This window comes from Maylandia zebra, linkage group LG20, assembly GCF_041146795.1.
Source record: "Maylandia zebra isolate NMK-2024a linkage group LG20, Mzebra_GT3a, whole genome shotgun sequence".
Classification (NCBI taxonomy): Eukaryota; Metazoa; Chordata; class Actinopteri; order Cichliformes; family Cichlidae; genus Maylandia; species Maylandia zebra.
Window position 1 is genome coordinate 3,780,619 of NC_135186.1, and position 22,967 is coordinate 3,803,585.

Sequence of the window (22,967 nt, forward strand, 5' to 3'; positions counted from 1 at the left end):
TCCGGCTGCGGTCTGGAGTGTGGAGCCTTCCTGCTGCTGCGGAGTTGGGGCGGTCTGCCTCCCCCCACCACAGGGAAAAGGGAAACACCACCTGGGTCTGGGTGCAGTTCCCCCCTCCAGGGGCGGGGGCACCTAGACCCGGTTTGTAGAGTACACTTGGGGAGTGTGATCGTGTGTACAACGTCTCTTTATGTCTGTCTCCACGTTGGTTGAGTGTGGAGTAAGTGCATATGAGGGCATGAGGGTGGGAATGGATGTTTGTGTCTGTGTGTGCCTGTATGTCTGTGTCTATATGTCAGGTTGGGTGTCAGGCGCCACCTCTCTGGGGACATCTCAGGCCCTCCAAGGTTTGGAGGCCTATCTCCCCCTACCACCACTTCCCCTGCCAGTGGCGGACTCCCTCAGACATCGGTGCGTTGGTGGTTCTTTGTGTCCGGGGATGGGCGTCCAGGTACACACCGGCTCACTCCTTGGCGGCCGCTTATCGGGGCCTGGAGCCTGGGGCTCGCTCGGGCCACTTCGGAGGTGGGGTGCCCCCGGCCTCTCGGCCTGGGGCTCGGTCACTCAGGCACAGCTGGCTGCCGGCGGAGCTCACGGGCGCGTCACTGCAACTCCCCCTGGCTTCTGCTCCGCGGCTGCTGAGTGAGCCCTCATCTGGGACTCTCCTCAGCTCTTTCTGGGACAGTGGCGCGGCTGCCCCTCTGTTGGTCTTCCTTGGTCTCTTGTGTTCTGGGGGCCTCTGGATGTCTGGAGTTTTGATCTCCTCCACACCTGCTTCATGCCCTGGAGGACGGGGCTGTGGCCCCCCCACACCCTCTAGCAGATCATTACATGAAGGAACCTTTTAAAAAAACAAGCGCGTCCATGCTCACAGGTGTACACACGGGTGATCACACCCACAAACTACACCCTTTTTGGCTCCTACCTCAAAGCACACTGTGTTCTGTTGATCTTATGTGCTGCACAATAATGTTTAATATTTAGTATTTACTGTCATATTCACATATATCATTGTGATGTTGTTTATTCTATTACTCTTGTTCTCTTCTGCTTGTTTTCTTTTTTCTTTCTCAGCAGGTGATCCAGGTGATTGATATATGCATTTTTTTTTCTCTGCCCGTTCTGTTGGTTTTTGTCTTTTGCCCTTCTCCCCCGTCCCTCTTCTCAGCTGTTTCTCTTTCCCTCTTTCTTTCTCCCCTTCTTTCCCCCAGTCAAGTCTGTCCCGTATTCAGTAAGTGAAAATAAAATAAACAATAAAAGGTGAATCAAATGGACCATTACGGCAAGGCTGGGATGGTCAGTTTGGTAAAGTAAATCCGTTGGGCATCTTTCTTTGCCTTTAGACAACAATTCTGAGGGCAAAAGAGCCAAACGGGACAGGCGCCAAAAAAAGAAAAAAAAAAGGATTTTTTATTTTGGATTATTACAACCATAACGGACAATACTGGGGGTGGAAAAGGAGGGAAAAGTTAATAATGGAAGGAGAGGACAGGGAGAGAAAAATAGAGGAGAAAAAGAGCGATAGACAAAGAAAAGGAGAGAATCTACAACAGGGAGGGGGAGTTTAAGACCTGAGCTGACACACAGACATAGACAAACACGCACACACAGACACAAACATGCATTCCCACCCTCATGCACACAAACACTCACACAAACACTCAAGTGAGAGACACATAGAAATGGATTCCATACTCACACTCCTCATACACACTCTATACTCCCAGGTCCAGGCACCAATACCCCCAGAGGGGCAATCAGCCCCCACACCCAGTAATGGTCCCATTCACTCTGGGGTGGAAACAAGCAGACAGTCCCGGTGCTTGCAGCAACAGAGCAGCCACCAGCCCAGACCCTGACCAGACGGCCAGCTCCTGCCAGACAGCAACTGGCATCAGCATGGACCCTCCCAAGAACCCTCAATGGGGGCACCAGCACCACATTGTTGGCTGAATGAATGAACAAGCCCTCCGAACGTTGTTTGTTGTGTCCATTCCCAGTGCCCTATATGTACTTGTCATGAGAATGTAAGTAATGAGAGTGTCTAAGTTGTGGAGTAAAATTAAGACACAGACGGCCATGAGGGCACAGAGAAGGAGGCCCTCCCCTGCACCTCAGTGATGCACCTGCACCTGCACACCCTGCATGTGTGGTGGTATCATGGAAAACTACACCCACCCAACATTCTGTCAACTCCTGGACTAAATAAGACAATAGACTCCCAGGTTGCGTCCATCGATCTCCCGCCTGCAGAGTGGTCTCCTCAAGGGTAGAGAGCACCTGCAAAAGATGGTAAAAAACCTCCCTGGCAGCTAAAGGGCCCTCCCTGTTCAACCAGTGCACTGAAGGCTTCTGGGCGTGGCCCCAGTGCATGCACCAACCTGCAACCCTGGCAACACACCAGCCAGAACCCCAGCCCACAGACAGAGTGCCCTCCAGAACCCCAACTTGACTTGAAGTTTGCGTTGTGAGCTGATTTATTGCAGTAATGTGGCAGGAGCTGAAGGTGTGCAGAAACGCTGCTTTACCATATAGGCTATCTGTTTATGGAGCTCAAAGAACTCTACCAGACACTTGTTGAAACAGAAAAAGATTTTCAGAGTCCCCCCCCCCCCCCTTTTTTTTAAACTCACAGGCAGTTACAGTGTACAGATGCTAAACACATGTGACAGTGAACTCTATATGTGTGTGACATCTCAGAAGGTACAATGGCAATGTAAATGTGTTGACTCTGTAATCCTAGCCTAAGGGGGCGACAATCAAATTTTGGAAAGTGTGAAGGACAAACTGTAAACATTGTGCGAATGAAGAAAAGCATTCGCTGTAAGTAAGCAATGAGTCCCTTTCACTTCATCGCCTCTTCGCTCATTTGATTGTGGAATACGACGGAGGCGAGCGAGCTGTCATTTCAGTGGAAGTTGTCAAGTGGCAGCTGCTGGTAGTAAGGAATAGCTCAAGGGACTGTTGACGTTAACGAGTCCACAGCAAGCCTGCTACCAGTACTCTCCACTGATGAGTGCTTTATTTTTTTGGCCTGCCAGCAATGACTTCCTTGGGCCCCTGTGTGCACACATATGCCCATCAACTCTTAAAAATCACGCTGCTCCTGTAATGAGGAAAACCATAATGGTAGATCCTGCTTGGATCATCCTCTGGCTGTGATGGTTGCACCAGAGGGTCTATGCATGGAGAGCAGGGGAGGAGGTTGCTTCAGCCGGCAAGGCAGGCTTTCCTCATTATCCATATGTGAGAGCCACGAGGGTCGAATAACACCGAGGGTGGGGAGTCACATTAATCATGCTGTCACACACATACAGGTTCCACTCCAAAAACAGTTCACACCACTGAACGCTGCTGCAGTACAAAAAGACAACAACCAGCCACAGTGGTGTTTAGTCTCGTACCACAGGACTCTTCAGATTTTTTTCTACTTAGCAAGCAGATCACTCTTGATAATGTTCAGGGATGTGTGCAGCACTGTTAGTCCTCCTCTGGCTCAGCAGTGCTCCATTGCACCTGCGTCTGATCTCTGTGTGGGAGGAATCCAGCTATTTCCCCTCAGTGAGCCATTGGTGGTTACCTGTTGTGAGCCTTACACAGCAAATGTTCACATATAACTCTTTCTGTGTAGTCATTCCCGGCCGTTCTGCACACAGTGCACAGGGAACAAGAGCAATAATTTGCATGAATATAGCTGTGAGAAAACACTGTGATAAAAGTCCCTCCCACCCACAGTGGAAAGCAAACTTTGATCAGGGTGCTAGAGAATAGTATCCCTGCCTCTTGGCGCTGCAGGGGCACAAGGCTACATGGGTGCAGCATTTGAGAATAGACTCAGTGCTTACTGAACAAATAGATGAGGTCAAAATGCTTTTGGAAAGTGCTCTGGGTGGGAGGCCCCTCGTTTCTCTCACTTTAAGTTGTAGCCCAGTCTGTGATGGTGCCACTGAAGGCAATTTTATTTTTATCAAACATCTAAATTATTCCGATTTTGTTAAAGATGAACAGCCGCACTTTCTTCACTTTGCATCCTGAAGCAGGCTGATAACAAGTGTGCTGCTGTGGCACGACGACGCTGCAATGCAAAATGTAGATGATGCTGTGGACTATAATTCAGCAGATGATACATTTCTCCCAGGCTCCCAGCCTCCAAAGTAATTCAATTCATTTTATTTCATTGATTTCCACTGGACACAGTAACGTCTGCCGTGGATGCGGGCAGGCAGGAATTTCTAACAATTCAGCCCCTGACAAGAAAAAGCAGCTTTGTGGACGATGACAAATAGTGACAAGTGTGTATGCGCATGTTTTATTGCACTTCTGTTTTTGTAAGATTCATTCTGAGATAGAAACCGTCTCCGCTCAATATTTCTTTGGGGCAGGTTTCGTTGTGTTTTGTATCGTAAGCAGCCTATTTGAGGTTTGAGGGTCTTTTTATTTTAAGACAATGACAGACAGTCCACCGGAGAGCCTTAAAAAACCCCGAAACTTGATGGGTAAAATGATCATTTGTGGTTGAATTTTTGCCCACATGAGATTTAGTATTTAAAGTACAATATTAACTCTCTTTTTAGCAACGTTTTAGGGTTTCACCAATTCCTGGAAGACAGATCTTCCTCTCCAGAGGCCAAAACATCCACTACGTTCAATTGGCTAATGTTTCTGCAATCTGGAAGTAGGAAGGTGTTGTATGGGATAGCAAATGGCAAAAACGATGCAAAGAAGAGAGGCGAGAGTGAACCGAAATGATAAAAATTGGGAAAGAGATTAAAGATGCTAAAAAACTCTTTGGAGAAGAAGGGAACTGAAGAGTGGATTCATTTCTTTCAGGGATTGATGTCCTCACATATATAAGAAGCACACAAACTTGTGTGTTTATTTTTTTCTTTTTGAATTCTTTCATCAGAAAATAACAAGAAGCCGTCAGCTTTGTTTGTCTTTCTGGCATTTTAACTTTTGCAGCCTTTGAAGATATTAGGATTTTTTTTTCATTAAGCCCTCTAACACGTCTGTTTCTGTCAAACTTTAGGCTGATAGGAGAACTGCTCTCTTTTATTCACCACATTTCAGTGTAGTTCTTTCTGAGTGTTTTGACTTTTGTTGAGAATTGTATTTGTCTCCATCCTCTTCGTCTGTGTCTCATCTTTTGCACACCTGAGCTTCCTGGAAGGTGGTTTGTCCTCCATGATATGCAACTGAAAGATGCACTCAAGCAGTTTTACATGTCAAATTCATTTTCTTAACCAGAGAAGTGCTACACATCAAATTAAAACCAGTCTGGTATGATTTGTAATAATCTGTGGTTGAAAAATGTCACACAGATATAGCTTGACGGACAACGACACTTAAACACAGAGGATGTTACAAAGAATGCTATGAAGATGCTTCGAGTACATTTTCAGCTCGGCCTCTGCTGTTTCTATTGTTGCTTCTTTCGTAAATTCCACGACTTTAGGGAAGAAGGATGTTAACATCCTCCAAGACAACCCCCCCTCAGTTTGTTCTATTAATTTGTTTTTCTTATTTGCAAATTTTATTTGTTTCAGTGTCACATTTATTCCAATAATGCGCCACATTACAAGCTTTACAGACCCAGAAACACACTGTGGTTTGAATTTTTCACAGAACTTAACAGTGTGATGCAATCCACTGGATGTAGCACTGATATGACTGGTTAAAGTTCAGCTCTAAGACCCTGCCTACACTTGGTTTTAAAATGTGATTGTATACGTAGATTTCTTTGCTTTCAGTATCACTTCCACCAGAAAGTCGAGGTCTAGTATTTGAGTTTGGGCTCCTGTTTTTAATTTAATGGACATTGTGTGTTGCTTTCTGAGGGTTTCCTTGTATTTGACCTTTTCTGTTTAACCAGTATGTTAGTTTTCTTGTCTTTCCTCACTGTGACTTCCTATTTTATTGTGGTAATGACTGTCTGACTTGTCTGCCTCTCTTAATAGTGTCACCTGAGTCCATTGGGCTTTCAGGGTCTTGTTTCTCCCCCTGTTAGATGCCACTTTGCCTGTTTTCTGTCTGGTTTGTTCTCCCCTTACATTTTGTGCTCCTTACGAATCCTGGATCAGTGTTTGGACTTAGTTTGTTTCTGGATTTTGTTGCATTGGTCCTTAAAAGCTCATTTTTTGTTTATTAATCCTATCTCAGTGTCCCTGTATTTCAGTCGTGGAATCACAACACAAAGACTGTCACAAAAGTACTGTTTCAACTGTTCCTTGTGAACCAAGCATGTAGTTTATTTAGCATGACCCGTTCCAGCTACTGCTCGCTGGACAAAGTCATTTGCAACTTGCTAGCGGGCACAAGACAAGACGGACATTTTTACAGTATCATTGTTAGGGTGGGGTCAGGACAAGGAGGATTACTGAAGTGGCTTATGTAACTGATTCACAAGGCAGCTTGATGGTCATTAACGCTTGCACTGGATGTATCCACTCATGATCTGAGGGCCCAAGATACATATTAAAACCAATTAAGCTAAATTAAATCCAGGGTCTTATTTACACAGAAAACTCTGGAGGTTTCTGGACAAGGAGAGAAGAGTAACACACTCTGAAGAAGCTGAGCACCCTTCATGGATTTCTCTGAGAGTAGGCAGCTACAAACCCTAGCCTTTCCATTATGACGGTCACGTGGTGGAGTCTCTGAAGCACTACTACTACTACTACTACTACTACTGAAGAGACAGTATCAAGCGTGCCTCAACATACTTGTAATTGGATTTCAGGTGCATCATAACCCTTATTTTGCAAGTGACCGCAGTTATGGCAGACGACAACCGGCCTCGAAACAACCGCACCAACACACAGTGACAAAAACATGTGACAGGCAAGACAAACGGAGCCCAATGAGCTGCCATCGGATGATAGCAACTAATTAGACAGTTTTCTCTTCCGCTCAAGGGGCTGTCTTATGATTAAGAAAGCCCAATGAATATGTATACGAACTGAGCACAGGGATGGCAGGATCTAGGTCAGGCTGCTGGTGGATGATGAGTTGCCTGTGAAGTGAAGCAAGGAGGCATGCGGCAACACCACGCTATTCAGAGAAACCCTCAAGAGGTACTCAGATGCGAGGAACCCTAACTTTTCCAGATTATGTCTCCAACAAGTTTATGCATTCTTGGCATTCAGAGGGAGGCGGCTCATCAAGCCGACGAGCCCTAAATGACTTCTCTAGGGATCGTTTCTGTCTCTTACAGCTTGGCATTTAAATACAGCAACTGGATTCATTGATTGGACAATCTGACCGCTCTGCAAACAGAATGTGAAACATATTTTCACAAAAATGGTGGAGCGATGTCGTACGCTGCCAGAGAGAAGGCCGCCAGAGTCGTTCTATTGTTGGTGGGGGGGGGAAGCACACCTGCAAACCACGCAGAGTCCCTGGAGACAAATAAGCGAGAGATAAAAATAAAAAGGCAAAGATTCAACCGTGGCCCGCTGTGGTTCATGTATCCCAGTGACCCTTCAGTGGTGTCTGAGGTAAGGTGGGTGTGCAGTGCAGAGCTGCTGCTGCTGTTTTCTGCTCTCCTCTCTCTCCAGGATCATTACAAAAGAAATTACAACAGCTGACAAATTTCATAGCCTGTGCTACAAACTGCCGTGGCTGTGTACATGATCTGCATTAATAATACAATCCACAAGCTGAGTTCAAAGTTAAAATTTCCTTTGGGTATGAAGAGAAAAAATGTCTGCCACACATCCGAGTCCTCCCAGCTGTCTCAGCTGCCTAAGGAACAGATCTGTCAGAGGATATGAGGAATGACCCCAGTATTATTTTCTTTTATTAAAATGTGCAAGCATTTTTTTTCTACCACTTGCAATCACACTTGGGAATTATGAAAGGTTATATGATCCCTGTATGCATGACAGCTCTCAATAAATCCAGTTATTTCTTTCTGTTCATTTTTCTTTTGGACGGAAAACGATTGGAATAAATTACCCCGTGTTACTGTACGTGCGCAACATTTCAAAGCAGAAACCACAGAGACACAAACCTGCGAACCCTGAGCTTTTCAAAACACGCTTACGTAACTACAAAGGTATCCGTGGCTGTAATTCTCAACCTGTTATCACCGGAGACTGGCCTGACATTATCTGTGAGTTCTGCAGCTGGTTCCAGCCTTGACTTACAAGACTCTGAAACCTCCTAACTGTGCTCTATAATAAGGAATGCCTTCACTTTATAGGGCCTTGCATCTCTGTCTCAGTATAATGAACCCCCTGACAGGGGACTGGCAGGGCTTCAATACAGTAAAACAAGCCTGTTTTCTGTCCCCTGATTTTCAGCGATGGTGGAAGAGCGGCTGGAGACATCACATTTCTTGGCTCAATCGGTGTAACGGATGAATCCCTGCTACAATGATGGTGGCACACACACACATACACATCTATGTCATGCATATGCACAGAGTGCACCAGTCCCGTGATGCCCTCTGTGGTTTTCTTCGACACACAGAAGATGAATGAGCCAAAATCCCTCATTGTTCCCATCGGCATGCTAAGTGAAACCACCTCACATCAGTGCAGCTCAATTGGACGGAGCAGCAGAGTAGAAATGGACTAAACACAATTTTTCAGTTGGCTTCAATTGTTCATTTGTACTGTTATGTATGAGTTGATATCCACACACACGCACACACCTCCTCTAAGTGTAACCTGAACATCATTGCACCAGAGGGATCTAATACTCCCGTTTCCTTCTCTTTAGAGGAAGGAAACAGCACTGACAAAGTGATCGGATGGTCTGAAACGGAGAATGACAAATGTGTTTCCAGCTCAGCACAGAGGCGATGATTTATGTGATGAAAGGGAGAAGCTTTCCTTTTAGTCTTTTAGGAGATTCAGGGTTCATGTTAAAAGATGCTACACAAATAGGAGATGCTTCCTGTGCTTTTCTAGAGCTGCCAGCACAAATTGTTAGTTCAGGTTTTCCCCGTGAATTCTAAATGAAGTGACAGGCATGTTGTAGCTGCAGGGACATAGATTGACCAATCAGTAGTTGTCAGTTCCTAGATTACTCAGACTACTAAGTGAGCATGGACGTTTTATTTAAGCTAAAAGACACATAATTAGCCAAAAAGAATACAAAGCAACATCCCTGTGTACAAAGCACTAAAAGCCACGTCTAACACTTGTCATCAGACGAGGTTAAAAAACAAGCGCTGTAGTCAAAGGGAAGGCACTGTGCAAAGCAACTGAGGCGACTGTGTAAACATAGAAAACAACAGCACTAAGCAAGGTAAAAATACAAAAACAGATGCATCAACACATTTTTTTTAGTGCAAACAGCCTCACACAAACAGATTTTGGTGATTGCAAGAAGCGCTGCTGTCAGTATTTCTTCTCCATCTCGCGCTGCTCTCGCCTGATGCCAGAAGGCTGCAAATTTGTGCCTCAGTCTCTGCATTAGACATTTATTTTCCACAAGAAAGGAAAGATGAACTGAAATTAAGTGAATTCATTCAGTGTTTCTTTTTTTCTTTCTAAAACATGACTAACTTTTTGCACAGATGGCACGGTTGTCCTTGAAAAGTGTTTGCTAATCGACAGAGAGGCAAAAAAAATGGAATCAAGACCTAAAACTCAAACAGGCAAAATGCCACCGTTAGCAACCAGGAACTTGGGAATTGTTTCCAGTAGTTCATCTGCTGTAAATTTACAGTGGGTTGCTTCAGAGATGTTCATTTCAAAGCAAATGCATGGAATGTTTTCAGACTGCACAATAAAAGTTGGTATTACAGACTCTCGAGAGTGCTCTGTCTTTATTGTAAGTCATTTCACAAAAACAGGAAATGCCAGCAGCGCAGATGCACTGATGTCATAACATTTAGTGGTATAACAAATATACAAATTCCTCCTTTAGGAAATGCAGCGCTATCACAGTAGAAAAATTAATACCAAGCAGAAGATCCACACTGAAAATTGTGCTCAGAGCTCTGTTTAATATCAATTTAATTAATCAAACAAGCCTGCGTTTTGTGAAATGGGCGCCTTTATGATAAATCCATAGCTGTAGCTGTATGAAGCATTTTAATTTCTCATTGTTTTGGTTTATTCTTCAGGTGTTTGTGTGTCAATGATTTGTTTTGTACTGTTTAGCAGGTACTCTATGTACAATCACCTGTTTCTGAAGGTATTTGAGACCAGAGGGGTAAAAAGCAGGATGAATAGTGGAATTTTACAAAACTCTCAACAGCACAGATTACTTACTTTTGTCATTTAAATAATAAAAATCTATTTTTTTCACTGTTATCATAAAAACACACACAGAAAAGTAAAATTTGAGTCAATAAACATAGTTAAATACATGCAATCTTTGGCGGCCCCCAGTCGTCATGAAGCATGCGGCTTTGTTGGGGATTTGATAATTTAAAATATACTTCATGGAGCAGAAACTACTAGCTTTAACTTTCTGTTTTTTCCACCCAGTCTTAAGTATCCTGCATCCTGCTGGAGCAGCTGATAACAGAATAGACGAGCCGGTTTTACTCCTTTAAAAACACAAAATGAAATGTGTATGTCTCTTAGATAAGAATATTTATTTGAACGCTAAATGGTGACTACAGATTTTTCAAACACAGGAGAAGGCTGTATCGCTGTAGACACACTCAGGCAGGATAACAGGTTTGAAAAATGGGATTTGACTTTCTGTCTCTTTGACTGTCTCTTTCACTGTATGTATAGATTACATTGCATTGATCAATAAGAGTTGTCACCATGGATAGATGTTTTCCTTCCTCTTTTCTTTCCATAACTGGAAATTGGAGCTAATGAAGTGCTCTGGATTCAGTGAGTTGTTGGCCTCATTTTGGGGCCCATTATATTTAATCCTTGTTTTGAGAATTAAGTATGCTGAATTGATCATACCTAATTCATATGTGCCACTGCATGGAATAACAACTATTTATGAGTTACTTTGACACTGAAGAAGACCTAAAACATGGTGACTCAGCTAAGTGCTGTGAGTGGGGTTTAAGAGTTTTTTAGACATTTATTTAGCACTGATAATTATATACTTGAAAAAGTGTCAGTCAGTCAGTATCTAAAATGATCTGTATCATGTCTGCATTCAGATTTAACTAAATAACGACCATTAAAACATAAAAACAAAAACAAAACATTCGTCCAGTTATGTAATGGCGAAGTTTCGCCTTCGTCTTCGACTCCAAACAAACACACTTTCTTTTTCAGGTGTTCATGTTCATCATATTTTTAACTCTATACCACAGACTGTGTATTAAAGTTGGACGCAGTCACTGTGAGATCACTGATGTGCTTGTAGCGTTTTGAAAGCTCATTGTTGATCTTTTTTTTGAGTCAGATGTCACCACATTTAGACAAGAATGAACCAATATGGACACATTCAAACACTATAATGGTGCAATGTAGCTGACTAATAAGATCCCAGACTTTCACTTGACAAACTGAAGCACAAACTTTTTTACTTTACCACACACAGACTTTACCACACAGCAAGCCATTATTTATGGTTATTCCATTAAAAATGCTCCAAAAGACACCAACATGATCAGGAGGTCCAGTTCAGTGACTGCTGTCCCCCATACTTACTTTCACTATGTAAGTAGGCGTAGAGGAGAACAGTCACACGAGAGAGCAGCTACAGTGTCATATGACCACTGCATGAACTGTTGTTTTTGGCCGCTTGATTGAAAAAGAGGAGCAGAGAAGGACATTTGTAAGAATAGTGGATTTAAAGGTTGATTTTTATCTCCATTACAGGCAAAAGCTAGTATTAAACTGAATAGTGGAACAATAACTTAATAACGATAAGGATGCACAAACAATTCAAACGCTGGAAAGCTTTCTAACCAATACTAGATGGCATAGATTCAAAAAGGTGTTGGAATCATTCCTCAGAGATTTCGGTAACAGATTTACATGATAGCGTTACAGAGTTGCTGCATATTTATTGAGTGCACATCCATAAGGTGAACCTCCCGTTCCAACACATCCCCAAAGATGCTCTATTGGATTGAGATCTGGTGACTGTGATGGCTATTTGAGTAGAGTAAACTCACTGTTGTGTTCAAGAAACAAGTTTGAGATGATTTGAACTTCGTGACATGTTTGAAGCAGCCATCAGAAGATGTGTTCACTGTGGCCATAAAGGATTGGACATGGTCAGCAACAATACTCAGGTAGATTATGACATTTAAACTTCCATTGTTTTCATTCAAATTCTGTTGTTTTCATTCAAACTTTGTTCTGTTCATTCTAATTCCGTTCTTTTCATTGAAATTCCGTTGTTTTCATTCAAATGCTTTTGTTTTCATTCTAATTCTACTCTTTTTCTTCAAATTCTATTGTTTGTTTTAGAATTCTGTTGCTTTCATTCAAACTCTGTTCTATACATTCTAATTCCATTGTTTTCATTCAAATTCCGTCGTTTTCATTTTAATTCTGTTGTTTGTTTTAAACTTCCATTGTTTTCATTCAAATTCCATTGTTTTGATTCTAATTCCGTTCTTTTCATTCAAATGCTTTTGTTTTCATTCTAATTCTACTCTTTTTATTCAAATTCTATTGTTTGTTTTAGAATTCTGTTGCTTTCATTCAAACTCTGTTCTATACATTCTAATTCTGTTGTTTGTTTTAAGTTCTTAGTTGGTATTAAGCGGCCCAGAGTGTGGCAAAAACATATCCCCACACTATTACACCACCACTGCCAGCCTGAACCTCTGGACGGGCAGGATGAACACTTTAATGGCAGTTTCTGACACTACCATCGGAATGTTGCAGCACAACGAAGACTTATCAGACCAGTCAACATTTCTCCAGTATTCTTTCATTTTGGTGAGCCTCAGTTTCCTGTTCTTAGCTGACAGGAGCGGCAAAGTAGACAACCATGCCAAGCTGATGTGCCATGTCTTCTTGACCATGTCTAGATACTTAATTGCACTGATTTGCTGCCATGTGATTGGCTGATTAGGTATCTGTGTTGATTAGCACATGTCAGGTGAAATCAATGACTATACAGTCACTATGACTAAACCAAAACTATTGTGCAGTACAGTAGATGGTAGAATCAGCAGTTAACATTAAAACTGTTGTTTAATGTTCCACTTGGTTGCAATAGATCTACATAGATGTGCATGTTGACTAGTATGACTATATTTGAGTAAATATTTGAAATACTGTTAGTGTCTGAAAAGTAGAGATATCAGGGAAATGATGTGAAGCAAAATGATCGCTGCACTGTCGCCATTATCTCGAGTTATTTTATGCTGCACAAAATAAAAATGCAAAAATGAAAAACATAGAGTAACTTGTAGCCTTTTGTTCTTGTTGGTGTCGGTTTCACCAGTGCTGCTGGAGCTGGCCTGCTGATGCTCAGATGCAGAGCAGGTGTGGGTGGTGCCACTGCTGTCTCTAACACACACACACACACACACACACACACACACACACACACACACACACACACACACACACACACACACACACACACACACACACACACACACACTCCCCACTCCCTGCTGAGAGGGTTCACACAGTTGTAATTGCACTCCTGCCAGAGCTATAGGAAATGGGGTGGCTGCGGGCAGAATCAGAGGAGAGCCTCGCAGCAGGTGGCAGGGAGCTGAGCTCAGAAGGGAGCTTGAAATCAGCCAACCAAAGGCCACTGTGGAGCCTAATTACACAATGAACATGAATAATGATGAATCTGTGCTCTGGTGGTGCTTTGTCCGAAATATGCAGCACTCATCGCCCAATCAGCTCAAGTCTGTAGCAATAGTGGTGCCTTACCACTGTTTGTAGATCTCTCACAATGACGGATGGCCTATAGCATGGACCACATACAGACTCTATGGCTGAAATAGCTATAGTTTGTACACGTGTGGGCATTTCATTGTGTAGCAAATGTGCAGTTTAATTTGCAGTTTTTGTATGAGAGCAGGGAGTCTTTTTTTTTTTTATCATTGATTACTGTGACATAAGTCCCCCATAGATCTGCACAACCATGCACACATACACAGAAGTCTACCTTTGAACTGAGCTTTTGACAGGTTGCATTTCTCCTGGTTTCCTCTTGTTGTTCAATCAGGAATAATGATGAAATGCAAATGGAGCTCCCCTGAGAGCACAGCCTCCCATGCACACTCCTGAAGAAGAATATTCTGTAGGTGTGGAGGGAAAAAAAACGAAACTGTAATTGTTTTTATGAAGATAAATGAGGAAAGAGGCTGTGATTGAAGCCGCAGGAGTTTGAGGAGCTGTCCAGATGCTGAAGGAGCAACAAACAGCCTTCCAGTGAGAAATAAAAGCTGGTATCTCTGAAGGGACCCGTGTCCTTTTAACACTTGTCTTTGAACATTTTACTTTGGGTTTAATTTTCAAGCAGGGGTTTAATTTTTAGAACAGCCAAACAACCGAAACAAAAAGGGAAATTTCACAATATATATATATATATGTATGTATATATATATATATATATATATATATATTTATATACACTATAGAATTCGAGGCTATTTGCGCCCTCCGGTGCTTATTTATTTTCTGTAACTCGATTTAAAAAGCAATCTGGACCAGAATAAAAGGCGTCCGCCACCTATCTACAGCTCGAATCTGCAACGAGTGAGAGTGTAGTCGCAGCCCCGCGTGTAGGAGAATGCAGACGGGAGGGGAGGAGTTCACGTCTTTTACTTTTCAAAGCTCCTCTGGCAGAAGAGCTCAGTCTTTGCCTGGAAAACCGCGGAGTTTGGCGCTGAGGCGTCCCGGGCACGTGACCCCCCCCCCCCCCACCCCTCCTTCAGCCAGATTAATCGCTTCACCGCTGCAGCCCCCGATTAAACTTTCCATGCTGTTGCCCGTCCGACGGACAGCACTTTGGAGGTTTGTGTGGACCGTGTTCTCTCCCGCTCGCTCGCCCGTCCGCCGCGCTCCGGCTCTCCACCCTCGGCTCTCCAGGTTCAAAGGGGCTCAGGCGGCCAGTGGAGCTGGCCCGGGTCTCCAGCACGCATGGAGGGAGACGTTATGGACAAAGTGGAGGCCACGGCAACGGTCCGCGACTTCGACCCCATCAGCGGAAGCATCCCGGCCACCAAAGTGGAGATAACCGTGTCCTGCAGGTGAGTCCATCGGGGTGCTGATGCTGCCCCGTCTGCGTCAGGTTTGGGAAGCTTAGCGCGTCTTTTGGCTACATTTTTTTGTGAGAAGCACTTAAATTGGTAATTTTTTCATTTTATTTTCATTTTTAAGGCGTCATTTACCTTTTTGATGTTTTTACTTTGTTATTTATTGTTTTTTTTAATAACCCTGCTTAATATTTCCCCATTAAAAAGAAGTATAAACATGCTAAACAACAAAAAACTTTCCAGCCCACCAATAAACCCACAAGCAAAAATTATTTTTAAGCAGTTAAAAAAATATATCATTAGAAATTCACCCAGCGACTAATTAGAACTGCAGTGATGTCCTCCCCCGGTTACAGTGAGCAAAAGATGCTGTGATAGAAACCAGAGCGATGCAAACTTTACGCATATTCCGCCCTAAGATTTGCACTTTGGTGTCTTATTTCCATAAATCAGGTCGGGTACGACGCTGTGTGCTGTGCACGCGCCCAGTCGCGTGCCTCGGGAGATGCCGAGCGACGTGGAGTTATTATTGGCGTGCCCGAGAGGTTTCCCCCGAGGCAGCGTGTCATGTGTCAGCCTCTGCAACTGCTTGTCAGGCTCCCCCGAAACGACTGTAGTTTGTCACCGAGACGTAAAGATGAACACTAAACAGTTTTTTCCTCCCAGCAGCCTTCAGCTGAATCCCAAAGTAGATGCAGCGGGAAAAATACCACGGATGTGACAGGAGCCTGCTCGACTGGGTAGGGTGGGGCAGCGCTGGTTGCAGGTATACGCACAGTATGTACAGTATGATGCTGAGACATATGAGAGCCTAAGCGTGCAGGAGGTGCAATTTCAATGAGAGCTGCTCATAAAATGTGATGTGAATCTGTGTTTCAATGGCCTCCCTCCAGCTCTCATGTTGCCCTGTTTCACAGTATTTAGCTCTTTTCACCTCCCGGCTACATGCATCGTTATGTGCATGTAAATGAAGTAAATAAAACCACAAGGGAGAGATTTATCAGCCAAACACCCCGCTGCCATTGTTTTCTTCCCTCGTCTGCAATATTTACTCAGTGAGTTGCCCGGAAGGAGAATTGACTGTCGATCTTGTTTAAAACTGTGATTTTTAATTTTAAATAAGCTTTGTAATCTTACCTTTGCGAGTTCAACAAACAGCTTAACAAAACCAACAAAGCCGTTAGCATGTAGCTGACCTTTTGTGACATTCTGGATATTAATTAGCCAGATTTCAAAAACGTGTCAGCTGACCTTTATTGGGCGGACAGGTGACGAGATGATGATTGATTTTTGTTTGAGGATGATGAGCCGCATGAAGCCCCGTGGGAGCATTCTGCTGTAGCCCTTGTTTATGCAACAAAAATAGTCAACTGTGTAAAATTGTGGTAAATTCGAGTGTGTGGGAAGATTGCGTTTGAGGCAGACATGGAGCTTAGGGTGGGTTTTATCCAGTGTGGGGCGTTTGGTACGAGTAGCAGCTGGACTTGTGTTGCTTCCCTCTTGGAGCACGCTGTTGTTTTTTCCCTGCAGACATCCGAGCTTTAAGCCAGGGCTCTGTTGATGCCCCCAGGCTCTGATCTGCAGCGCCCTTGTCATTAATTTCTCTCCAAACACTAGCTCTTGGACTCAGTTTGATGGAGAAGGAAAATGTATTCCTTTTTTCACTGGGGCCTTGAAGCATCGTCTGCTTTAGATGCAAAGGCTTCAGTTGCTGTCTGTTCTTCTTTGTGACTTGCGGGGATTGCTGCAGTCTGACCTCTGACAGCTGCTTCAGTGGACATCTCAAAAGTTGAACTCATGCAGAATACACACCAATGCACGCAGCTATTCTATCCACTTATCAGGAAGTGTATATTTTATCTATCCAGTGCAAGCAAACAGAAACAATTGGTGTTATATGAGGGGAGAAGCCCGGGCTCCACAACTCTGTGTAATTGATTTAGCAAGCCTGAGAGCTCTGAGATTGCAGCGCACATGGAATTGAACTGTGCCGTGCAGCCCTACAGGCATTCTCATAACCCTCTGCCAATATTGCAGCAAGCCCGTCTGACAAACTAGAGGGACTCAGGCAGACAACCGCTTATCAAAACAAGTGCATATCACCGTGATAGCACATTGTTCCCTGTCTATGGCTCTGATTGGCTTTGCTCACAGGTCAACCAGTGAGCCATACCCCGAGCATCTGCTTCTTAGCTGCGAGGACTGCACTCTAACTCAGTGATAAGATGGCTCTTCAAACTCAAGTAGCCTCTTTTCCTACATCTGCCTTTTATCAAACACAGTCAAGTGAATACATTTTACTGGATTAGGACCAGTTGTCCCCTGGTGTTTTTTACAAGTTGACCCCTCCAAGTCTTATGTGGCAGTAATAAATGTGTTGATTAGCTAATATTAAAGCAGCTCTGGTGAATGTTTTTTAAGTTGTTCGTGTGGTTTGCTTTAATTATGAGCAAAGGAGTAAATGTGAATCCTCGTGGACTGCAGAATGTGCCCTCTCTATATCTCAGCTTAGCAGGCTGTCTCAGAGTTTCCATGTACAATGACTTTAGGGAAACTGGGGCTTTAACTTTGTGGTTCCACTTTTAGGAATGAATGCTGGAAGAAATTTGCACACAGACAAAAAAAGCAAATAAAATCCCCCCCCCCTTCCGAAGAGCCGCTAAAGGCTTGACACGCTGAACTTTATTTAAGGAAGATTTTTTACCCCCAGTTTCTTGTTTGCTCATCAGAATGTGCATATAAATCCAGTAATGATTTGTAAATGTTGTGTTTACCCTTTACGCTTATGTGACCGTAACAAGGGAGGGGAATCATTCTGATAAGCTCGACAAGCCTGACAAAGGTTTACAACCCTTATCAGAACACAGCGACGGAGGGGTGGTGGTGGGGATCCTGCTTCTGAATGATTACTTTTTTGGCATCGCATTTTTTTATATAGTTAGAAATGACTGAATAATAAAACTATTTTGTTAAAACAAAAAAAATATGCACTTGTGATTTACTGCGCACTGTTCACATGCGTGTGTTTTCAAGGCGGGATATGGAAAGAGCAAGGATGCTAGAGTGGTATCAAGGTCATTTTTTAAAATACTTAATCAAAAGTTTCTTGCTATAAACTGAACATTTGGCTTCGTTTGTTATGCTTATATGAAAGCAAGTTGTGTAACAAAGTTGCACGAATGAGGGCTTTCATGTGGCTGTTTCAGAGGTGTAAACTCCTTTTTCTGATTGTTTTAGCACAATAGACCAATGGCACCAGCAAGCAGAAGGACAAATGTTTATTATTTATTTCCTTGCCATTTGCCAACATAGGCCAATTCTAGAAATTTACTGCTCCTCTTCGGCTTGTCAAAGCACACCCAGGTAGGTGATTACAAGTAAAACTGGGTGACAGAGCTGCCTTCCCTTTCCACTGTGCTCCACCTCCCACCTGACAGCTTGAACACAAACTTTATCAGCCCCCTTCACCTATTTCACAAAGACAAAGACACTACAAGCTCGTCCATCCCCTTCTGTTCCCTGCTGTTGCTTTAGTGCCTCCCTGTAACCATTCATTTGCTGTCATAGATTCGTTAGAGTAGCAATGCCTTCAATCGATGCATTCCATAGCTGGAGGGAGGGGGGGTAACTCATCCGTGCCACTCATCACCCGAGGGATTCATTACCTGTTGAAACACACAGGGACCACATGACTTCCAGCAGTCTTGCGGCAAACCTGTGCAGGAGGGGTTCCCCTGGCGCACAGGGCCACTGATTGCTGTCCCCGCGAGGTCAGTCTGAAGACGTAATGAAATCATCAGGACGATTAGGATGTTTGGTGTCACTGCTCGATGCAGCAAGAGCTACTGCTCGAGCAGAGCAATTTGGACTCGAGCTGTGTAACCAACCGTTTGTTTATTTGAATGTGTTGGCATGGTGTGTAACTTCGCTGCTGTTGTTATGTTAATAGCTCTTATAGCTGCTACTCTCACTCAGTCTTGGATACCCATTTAGTAAAAGCTGTGACCTGGTTTTTCTGGTTGAAAAATGCTTTTGTTTTGCTCTGGCAGGCAGCAAGTTTGAACTGAACCAGTTTGCATTGTGTAAGAACATAAAATATTAATAAAAGATCTCTCTGAGTAAGAGAGAAATTTCAATTTGCAGCGTTTTCCTTGTGCTTTTCATATTGTGATCTGGGTTAAGACTGACCTGAGGCAAGCTTGCAGCTTTTATCTCACTGGATGGCTTGTGTTTGTGGATGATGTGTCACATCTGTTTTGGTGATCAAGGCTAAACGACACCAGGGTGCCAAGAGGAGGCAGATTTTAATTTTTTTTTTACTCCCCATTTTTGTGGATGTTACATTGCAGCAGACGAGTCTCACAGGCCGATGAAGCGGATAATTATGCATGAACCCCTGACATAGTGAAAATGAATTTGGATCCCAGACACTTGGCTTGTGGTGGTGTCGGTGTTATTAATATATTCTCATTTGGGATGTATGACAGCAGAGGGGGATCCCATGGAAGCGCAACTGCAGTGCCATGCCAGAGGTTTATAACACTCTGCATGTTGCCTGCCTCATGTGAAAGTGTTGATTGGAATGACAGGGGAAGTCAAGAGTGTGTTGTAGCAATAAGAGATCAAAGCAGTCCCCAGTGGCTCAGAAATATCAAGCTGCTTTTGTCACTATTTTCCGAAAAACTTAAGGGTCAGCAGAGTATGTTGGAGGATTTGTCGTGAGGGCGTATTTGACCTAATATCACAGCGTGTCTGGAAAATGAGAGCTGGTGGCAGATTTGCACAAAGTGTGACAGGTTACTCGGTGAAGATTTCTCCACACTGCGTTGCATATGTTGAAGGTCTTTCACTCGTTGGCAGTCTTAGCTGAAGGGCTAAACGAGCTACTCAGTGTCAGCTTATTGTCGTCTCTGAGGATTTTTTCTGTTTCTGCATTAGAGTGGACATGTTATCCAGTAGCCATAAGGGACATTTCAGCCAACATGTGTGAGAATGTGTGCTTTTGGTAGCTATGCATAATTCTGTGCGTGTTTCTTTTTTTTTTAAATTACAAATATATTTAGTATTCTCTATTGGGAAATGGATTATCAGTCAAATTTTTACACGCTACCAAGCAAATGATTATAAGCTTGTGGAGGAATTCAGTCAAATTTTCACTGAAATGGGTTTTTCTATGTTAGAAGCTTTCAAATGGAGCATGTAAGGTTGTAGTTTTTAAGCAGATTGAGTAAGCTGAACCCAGGTTAAAGCCATAGGAAGTAAAAAGTTCTACAACAAAGTAACAAAAAAATCAATTGTTAAAAGATGTTTAAAATTTCAATTTATAAAGTCTTGAATGCCTTGAAACCTTGGATATGGGCCAGCGCACACATCTCTGATTTGTTTAAATAGATCTGCCGCTGTGCTATTGACTGCTTTTCTTCCCCAGGTGGAGAGGCAACTAATGAATCAGAGTTTAGGTAGAAAGAAAGATTTCGTTGGGAATAAGAATGGGGATCCTGGCTTCCTTCAAGCAACCGGCCACATTTATGAACAGTGATGTCATAAAAACAGGAATAAGTGTGGATTGGATGAAAAAGTTGACTTACAGAGATGAGACTGTTAAAATAATGAAAGGTTTGCTATACAGGGTCGAGCCCATCAGGGCTTTTCTTCTATTTCTTTGCCTTCTTTCGTTGCTCTTTTTAGCAGTCAACACAGCGAATCATCTCCCTCCATCTCACCCATTTCACTAGTATCCTCTTGTCACACCAACCATCTGTGTCCTCCTTCACTACACACATGAATCTCTTCAGAGGTTTTCCTCTTTTCCTCCTGCCCAGCAGCTTCATATTCAACACCCTTTGCTCAGTATATCCGCTATCCCTCTTGTGCTGATGTCCAAAGTACCCATCTCAGCTTCGTCTCTTCAGCTTTGTCTTCAAGCTGCTCAACCTGAGCTGTCCCGCTGATGTACTCACTTCTATTCCTGTCCATTCTGGCCACTCCCAGTAAATAAATCTTGAAGTCTGTAGCGCGACCTTTTGTCTTTTTGTTAGGGCCATATACAGTATTAGCAGTTTGCTGAACTATCAGCATAAACATTTACAACAGCTGATAAATGAAAAATAAAAGTAAGGAACAGTTGGGAGAAACACCCTTCAACCATCTTCCGACTGTTGTCATCGCACAGCGTCCACCAGAGGGCAGTCGGCAACTTAACCATTAGCTGATCCGAGCGCAGTTAGGCAGAGCATAAACAGGCAAATAACTACTCGCAATAAACGTTTTTTGTGTCTGAAAGTAAAAATATATTGTGTGCTGTATCGGTGGGTACTGGTCTTTAAACCCTACGCTGTTCGGGCTCTAATATGGACATGCTTATTACAGCGTTTATCTCATAAAATTAAATAGAGGAAGATATTTGTTGAGAAACATGGAACACTTATTTCCAACCCAGTCAATTAGTGTGTGTTTGAGTGCATAGGCGTGTGTCACAAGTTGGTCTTACGTCTTTCTTTCTCCCGGCATTAGTTAGTGTTTCTTATTTCATGCTCATTACGGTTTACCACCACCCACCTGCTGTGTGTTGCTTTCACCTATTGATGCTCAACATGTGTCCACCACCAATTACGCAGCCACAGTTCTCTATTTCCACACTATAAGGTGCGCTCGCAGCTCTCTGATGCTTCACTAACCTCAATTAGTGATATCATTTCTTTGTAAATGATCATCATCACTTTTCTTTTCACTCCACACTTGGCAGAATGCATGCAGAGTGTCTTCTCTCTGTTTAAATGATCAGTTGCCAAAATATGCATGAGCTGATTCTTTACTGTGCCCAGTGTGGTGCCTAGAGTACAATTCAGAGTGCTTTATATTGCCATTTTGTAGCTGATTTGGATAGTGTATGCCTGCAGCTTGGTGCTTTTTTTGGATTGCCGCAAGTTCACACTAGACTCAGTGCAAAGAGCTTTGCCAAGAGTTATAAGCCCTATAATATCAGTCTGTATTTCCCTCCCCTTCTTGTAAAAGGAATCTTTCTCTGCACAAACCCTGGGCTGTCACAGTATGCAATTAGCAACGTTATTATTCCCAGATCGGACATTAGCAACATGGCAAAAGCCAACCTGATACAGGGATTTGCAGCGTATGTGCTTTCTCATTTATTACACGAGCAGAAGAGCAGGTTTATGACTGAGATCCTGTCACTGCCTGTGAGATGGCTGCCCAGGGAGTCCTCTGCTGCAGGTACTGTCGACCTGGAGAGATTCGAGGCAGAAACTGAATAATTAAAAAGATGGAGGAAAAGAAGACACCTGGTGCCATCACAGTGAAAGACAGCAGATGTGCGTTTCACTAATAAGGAGACCAGATTGTGTGTCTAATGTAACAGAGGGGAGGTTTTAGAGCTCTCGACAAAAGCAACATTAACCTGTATCGCTGATCGTGACTCCAAATACAGACAAAATGCAGCAAAACAAAGCCACACATACATTTTCATCTGCTGTGTTTTCATTTTTGTTTCTGCTTAAATCTCAGAGAAGGTTCTCCTTTGTATGCATGCTATCTGATGAGCTTTGCTATATGGTATGCTATACATAATTTTTGCGCTATAAAAAATTAATTACCCTTAAGGAAAAGCTGAATATTTCACTGTACATAATGGGATTCCTCTTCTTTGTAGCACTATATACGTTCCCCTTTTTGTTCTTTGACCTTTTGACCCTTTACATCTGCTCAAGGGCATGTTAGACAGGAAATAGTCCCACGGACCCCATGATCCGTAATGGAAAAGGCGAGGTCTGTCGTCTGTCAAAAGAGAGAGAGAGCCATGAGGCAGAATAGAAAGTGAAGTGACAGAGAAGAC

General features: G+C 43.2%; 2 protein-coding genes across 4 annotated transcripts in view; one reads left to right on the forward strand and one right to left on the reverse strand.

The window, feature by feature from the left end:
* Positions 1-16,331, reverse strand: part of lhfpl5b (LHFPL tetraspan subfamily member 5b) — a 32,934-nt gene extending 16,603 nt beyond the window's left edge. The window contains exons 1-2 of one of the 2 annotated variants that reach the window (XM_076878810.1): positions 16,256-16,331; positions 14,026-14,158 (exon numbers count right to left, since the gene is read on the reverse strand). The gene's annotated coding sequence lies outside the window, so the exon portion shown is untranslated. The remainder of the gene's footprint in view (positions 1-14,025; positions 14,159-16,255) is intronic. The other variant, XM_076878811.1, reaches the window with a different exon arrangement.
* cpne5a (copine Va) overlaps positions 14,693-22,967 on the forward strand; it is a 95,878-nt gene continuing 87,603 nt past the window's right edge. For both annotated transcript variants that reach the window (XM_004558664.4, XM_004558665.4), the window contains exon 1: positions 14,693-15,112. In XM_004558664.4, coding sequence (XP_004558721.2) covers positions 15,003-15,112 — 110 coding nt within the window. In that variant the 5' untranslated portion in view covers positions 14,693-15,002. The remainder of the gene's footprint in view (positions 15,113-22,967) is intronic.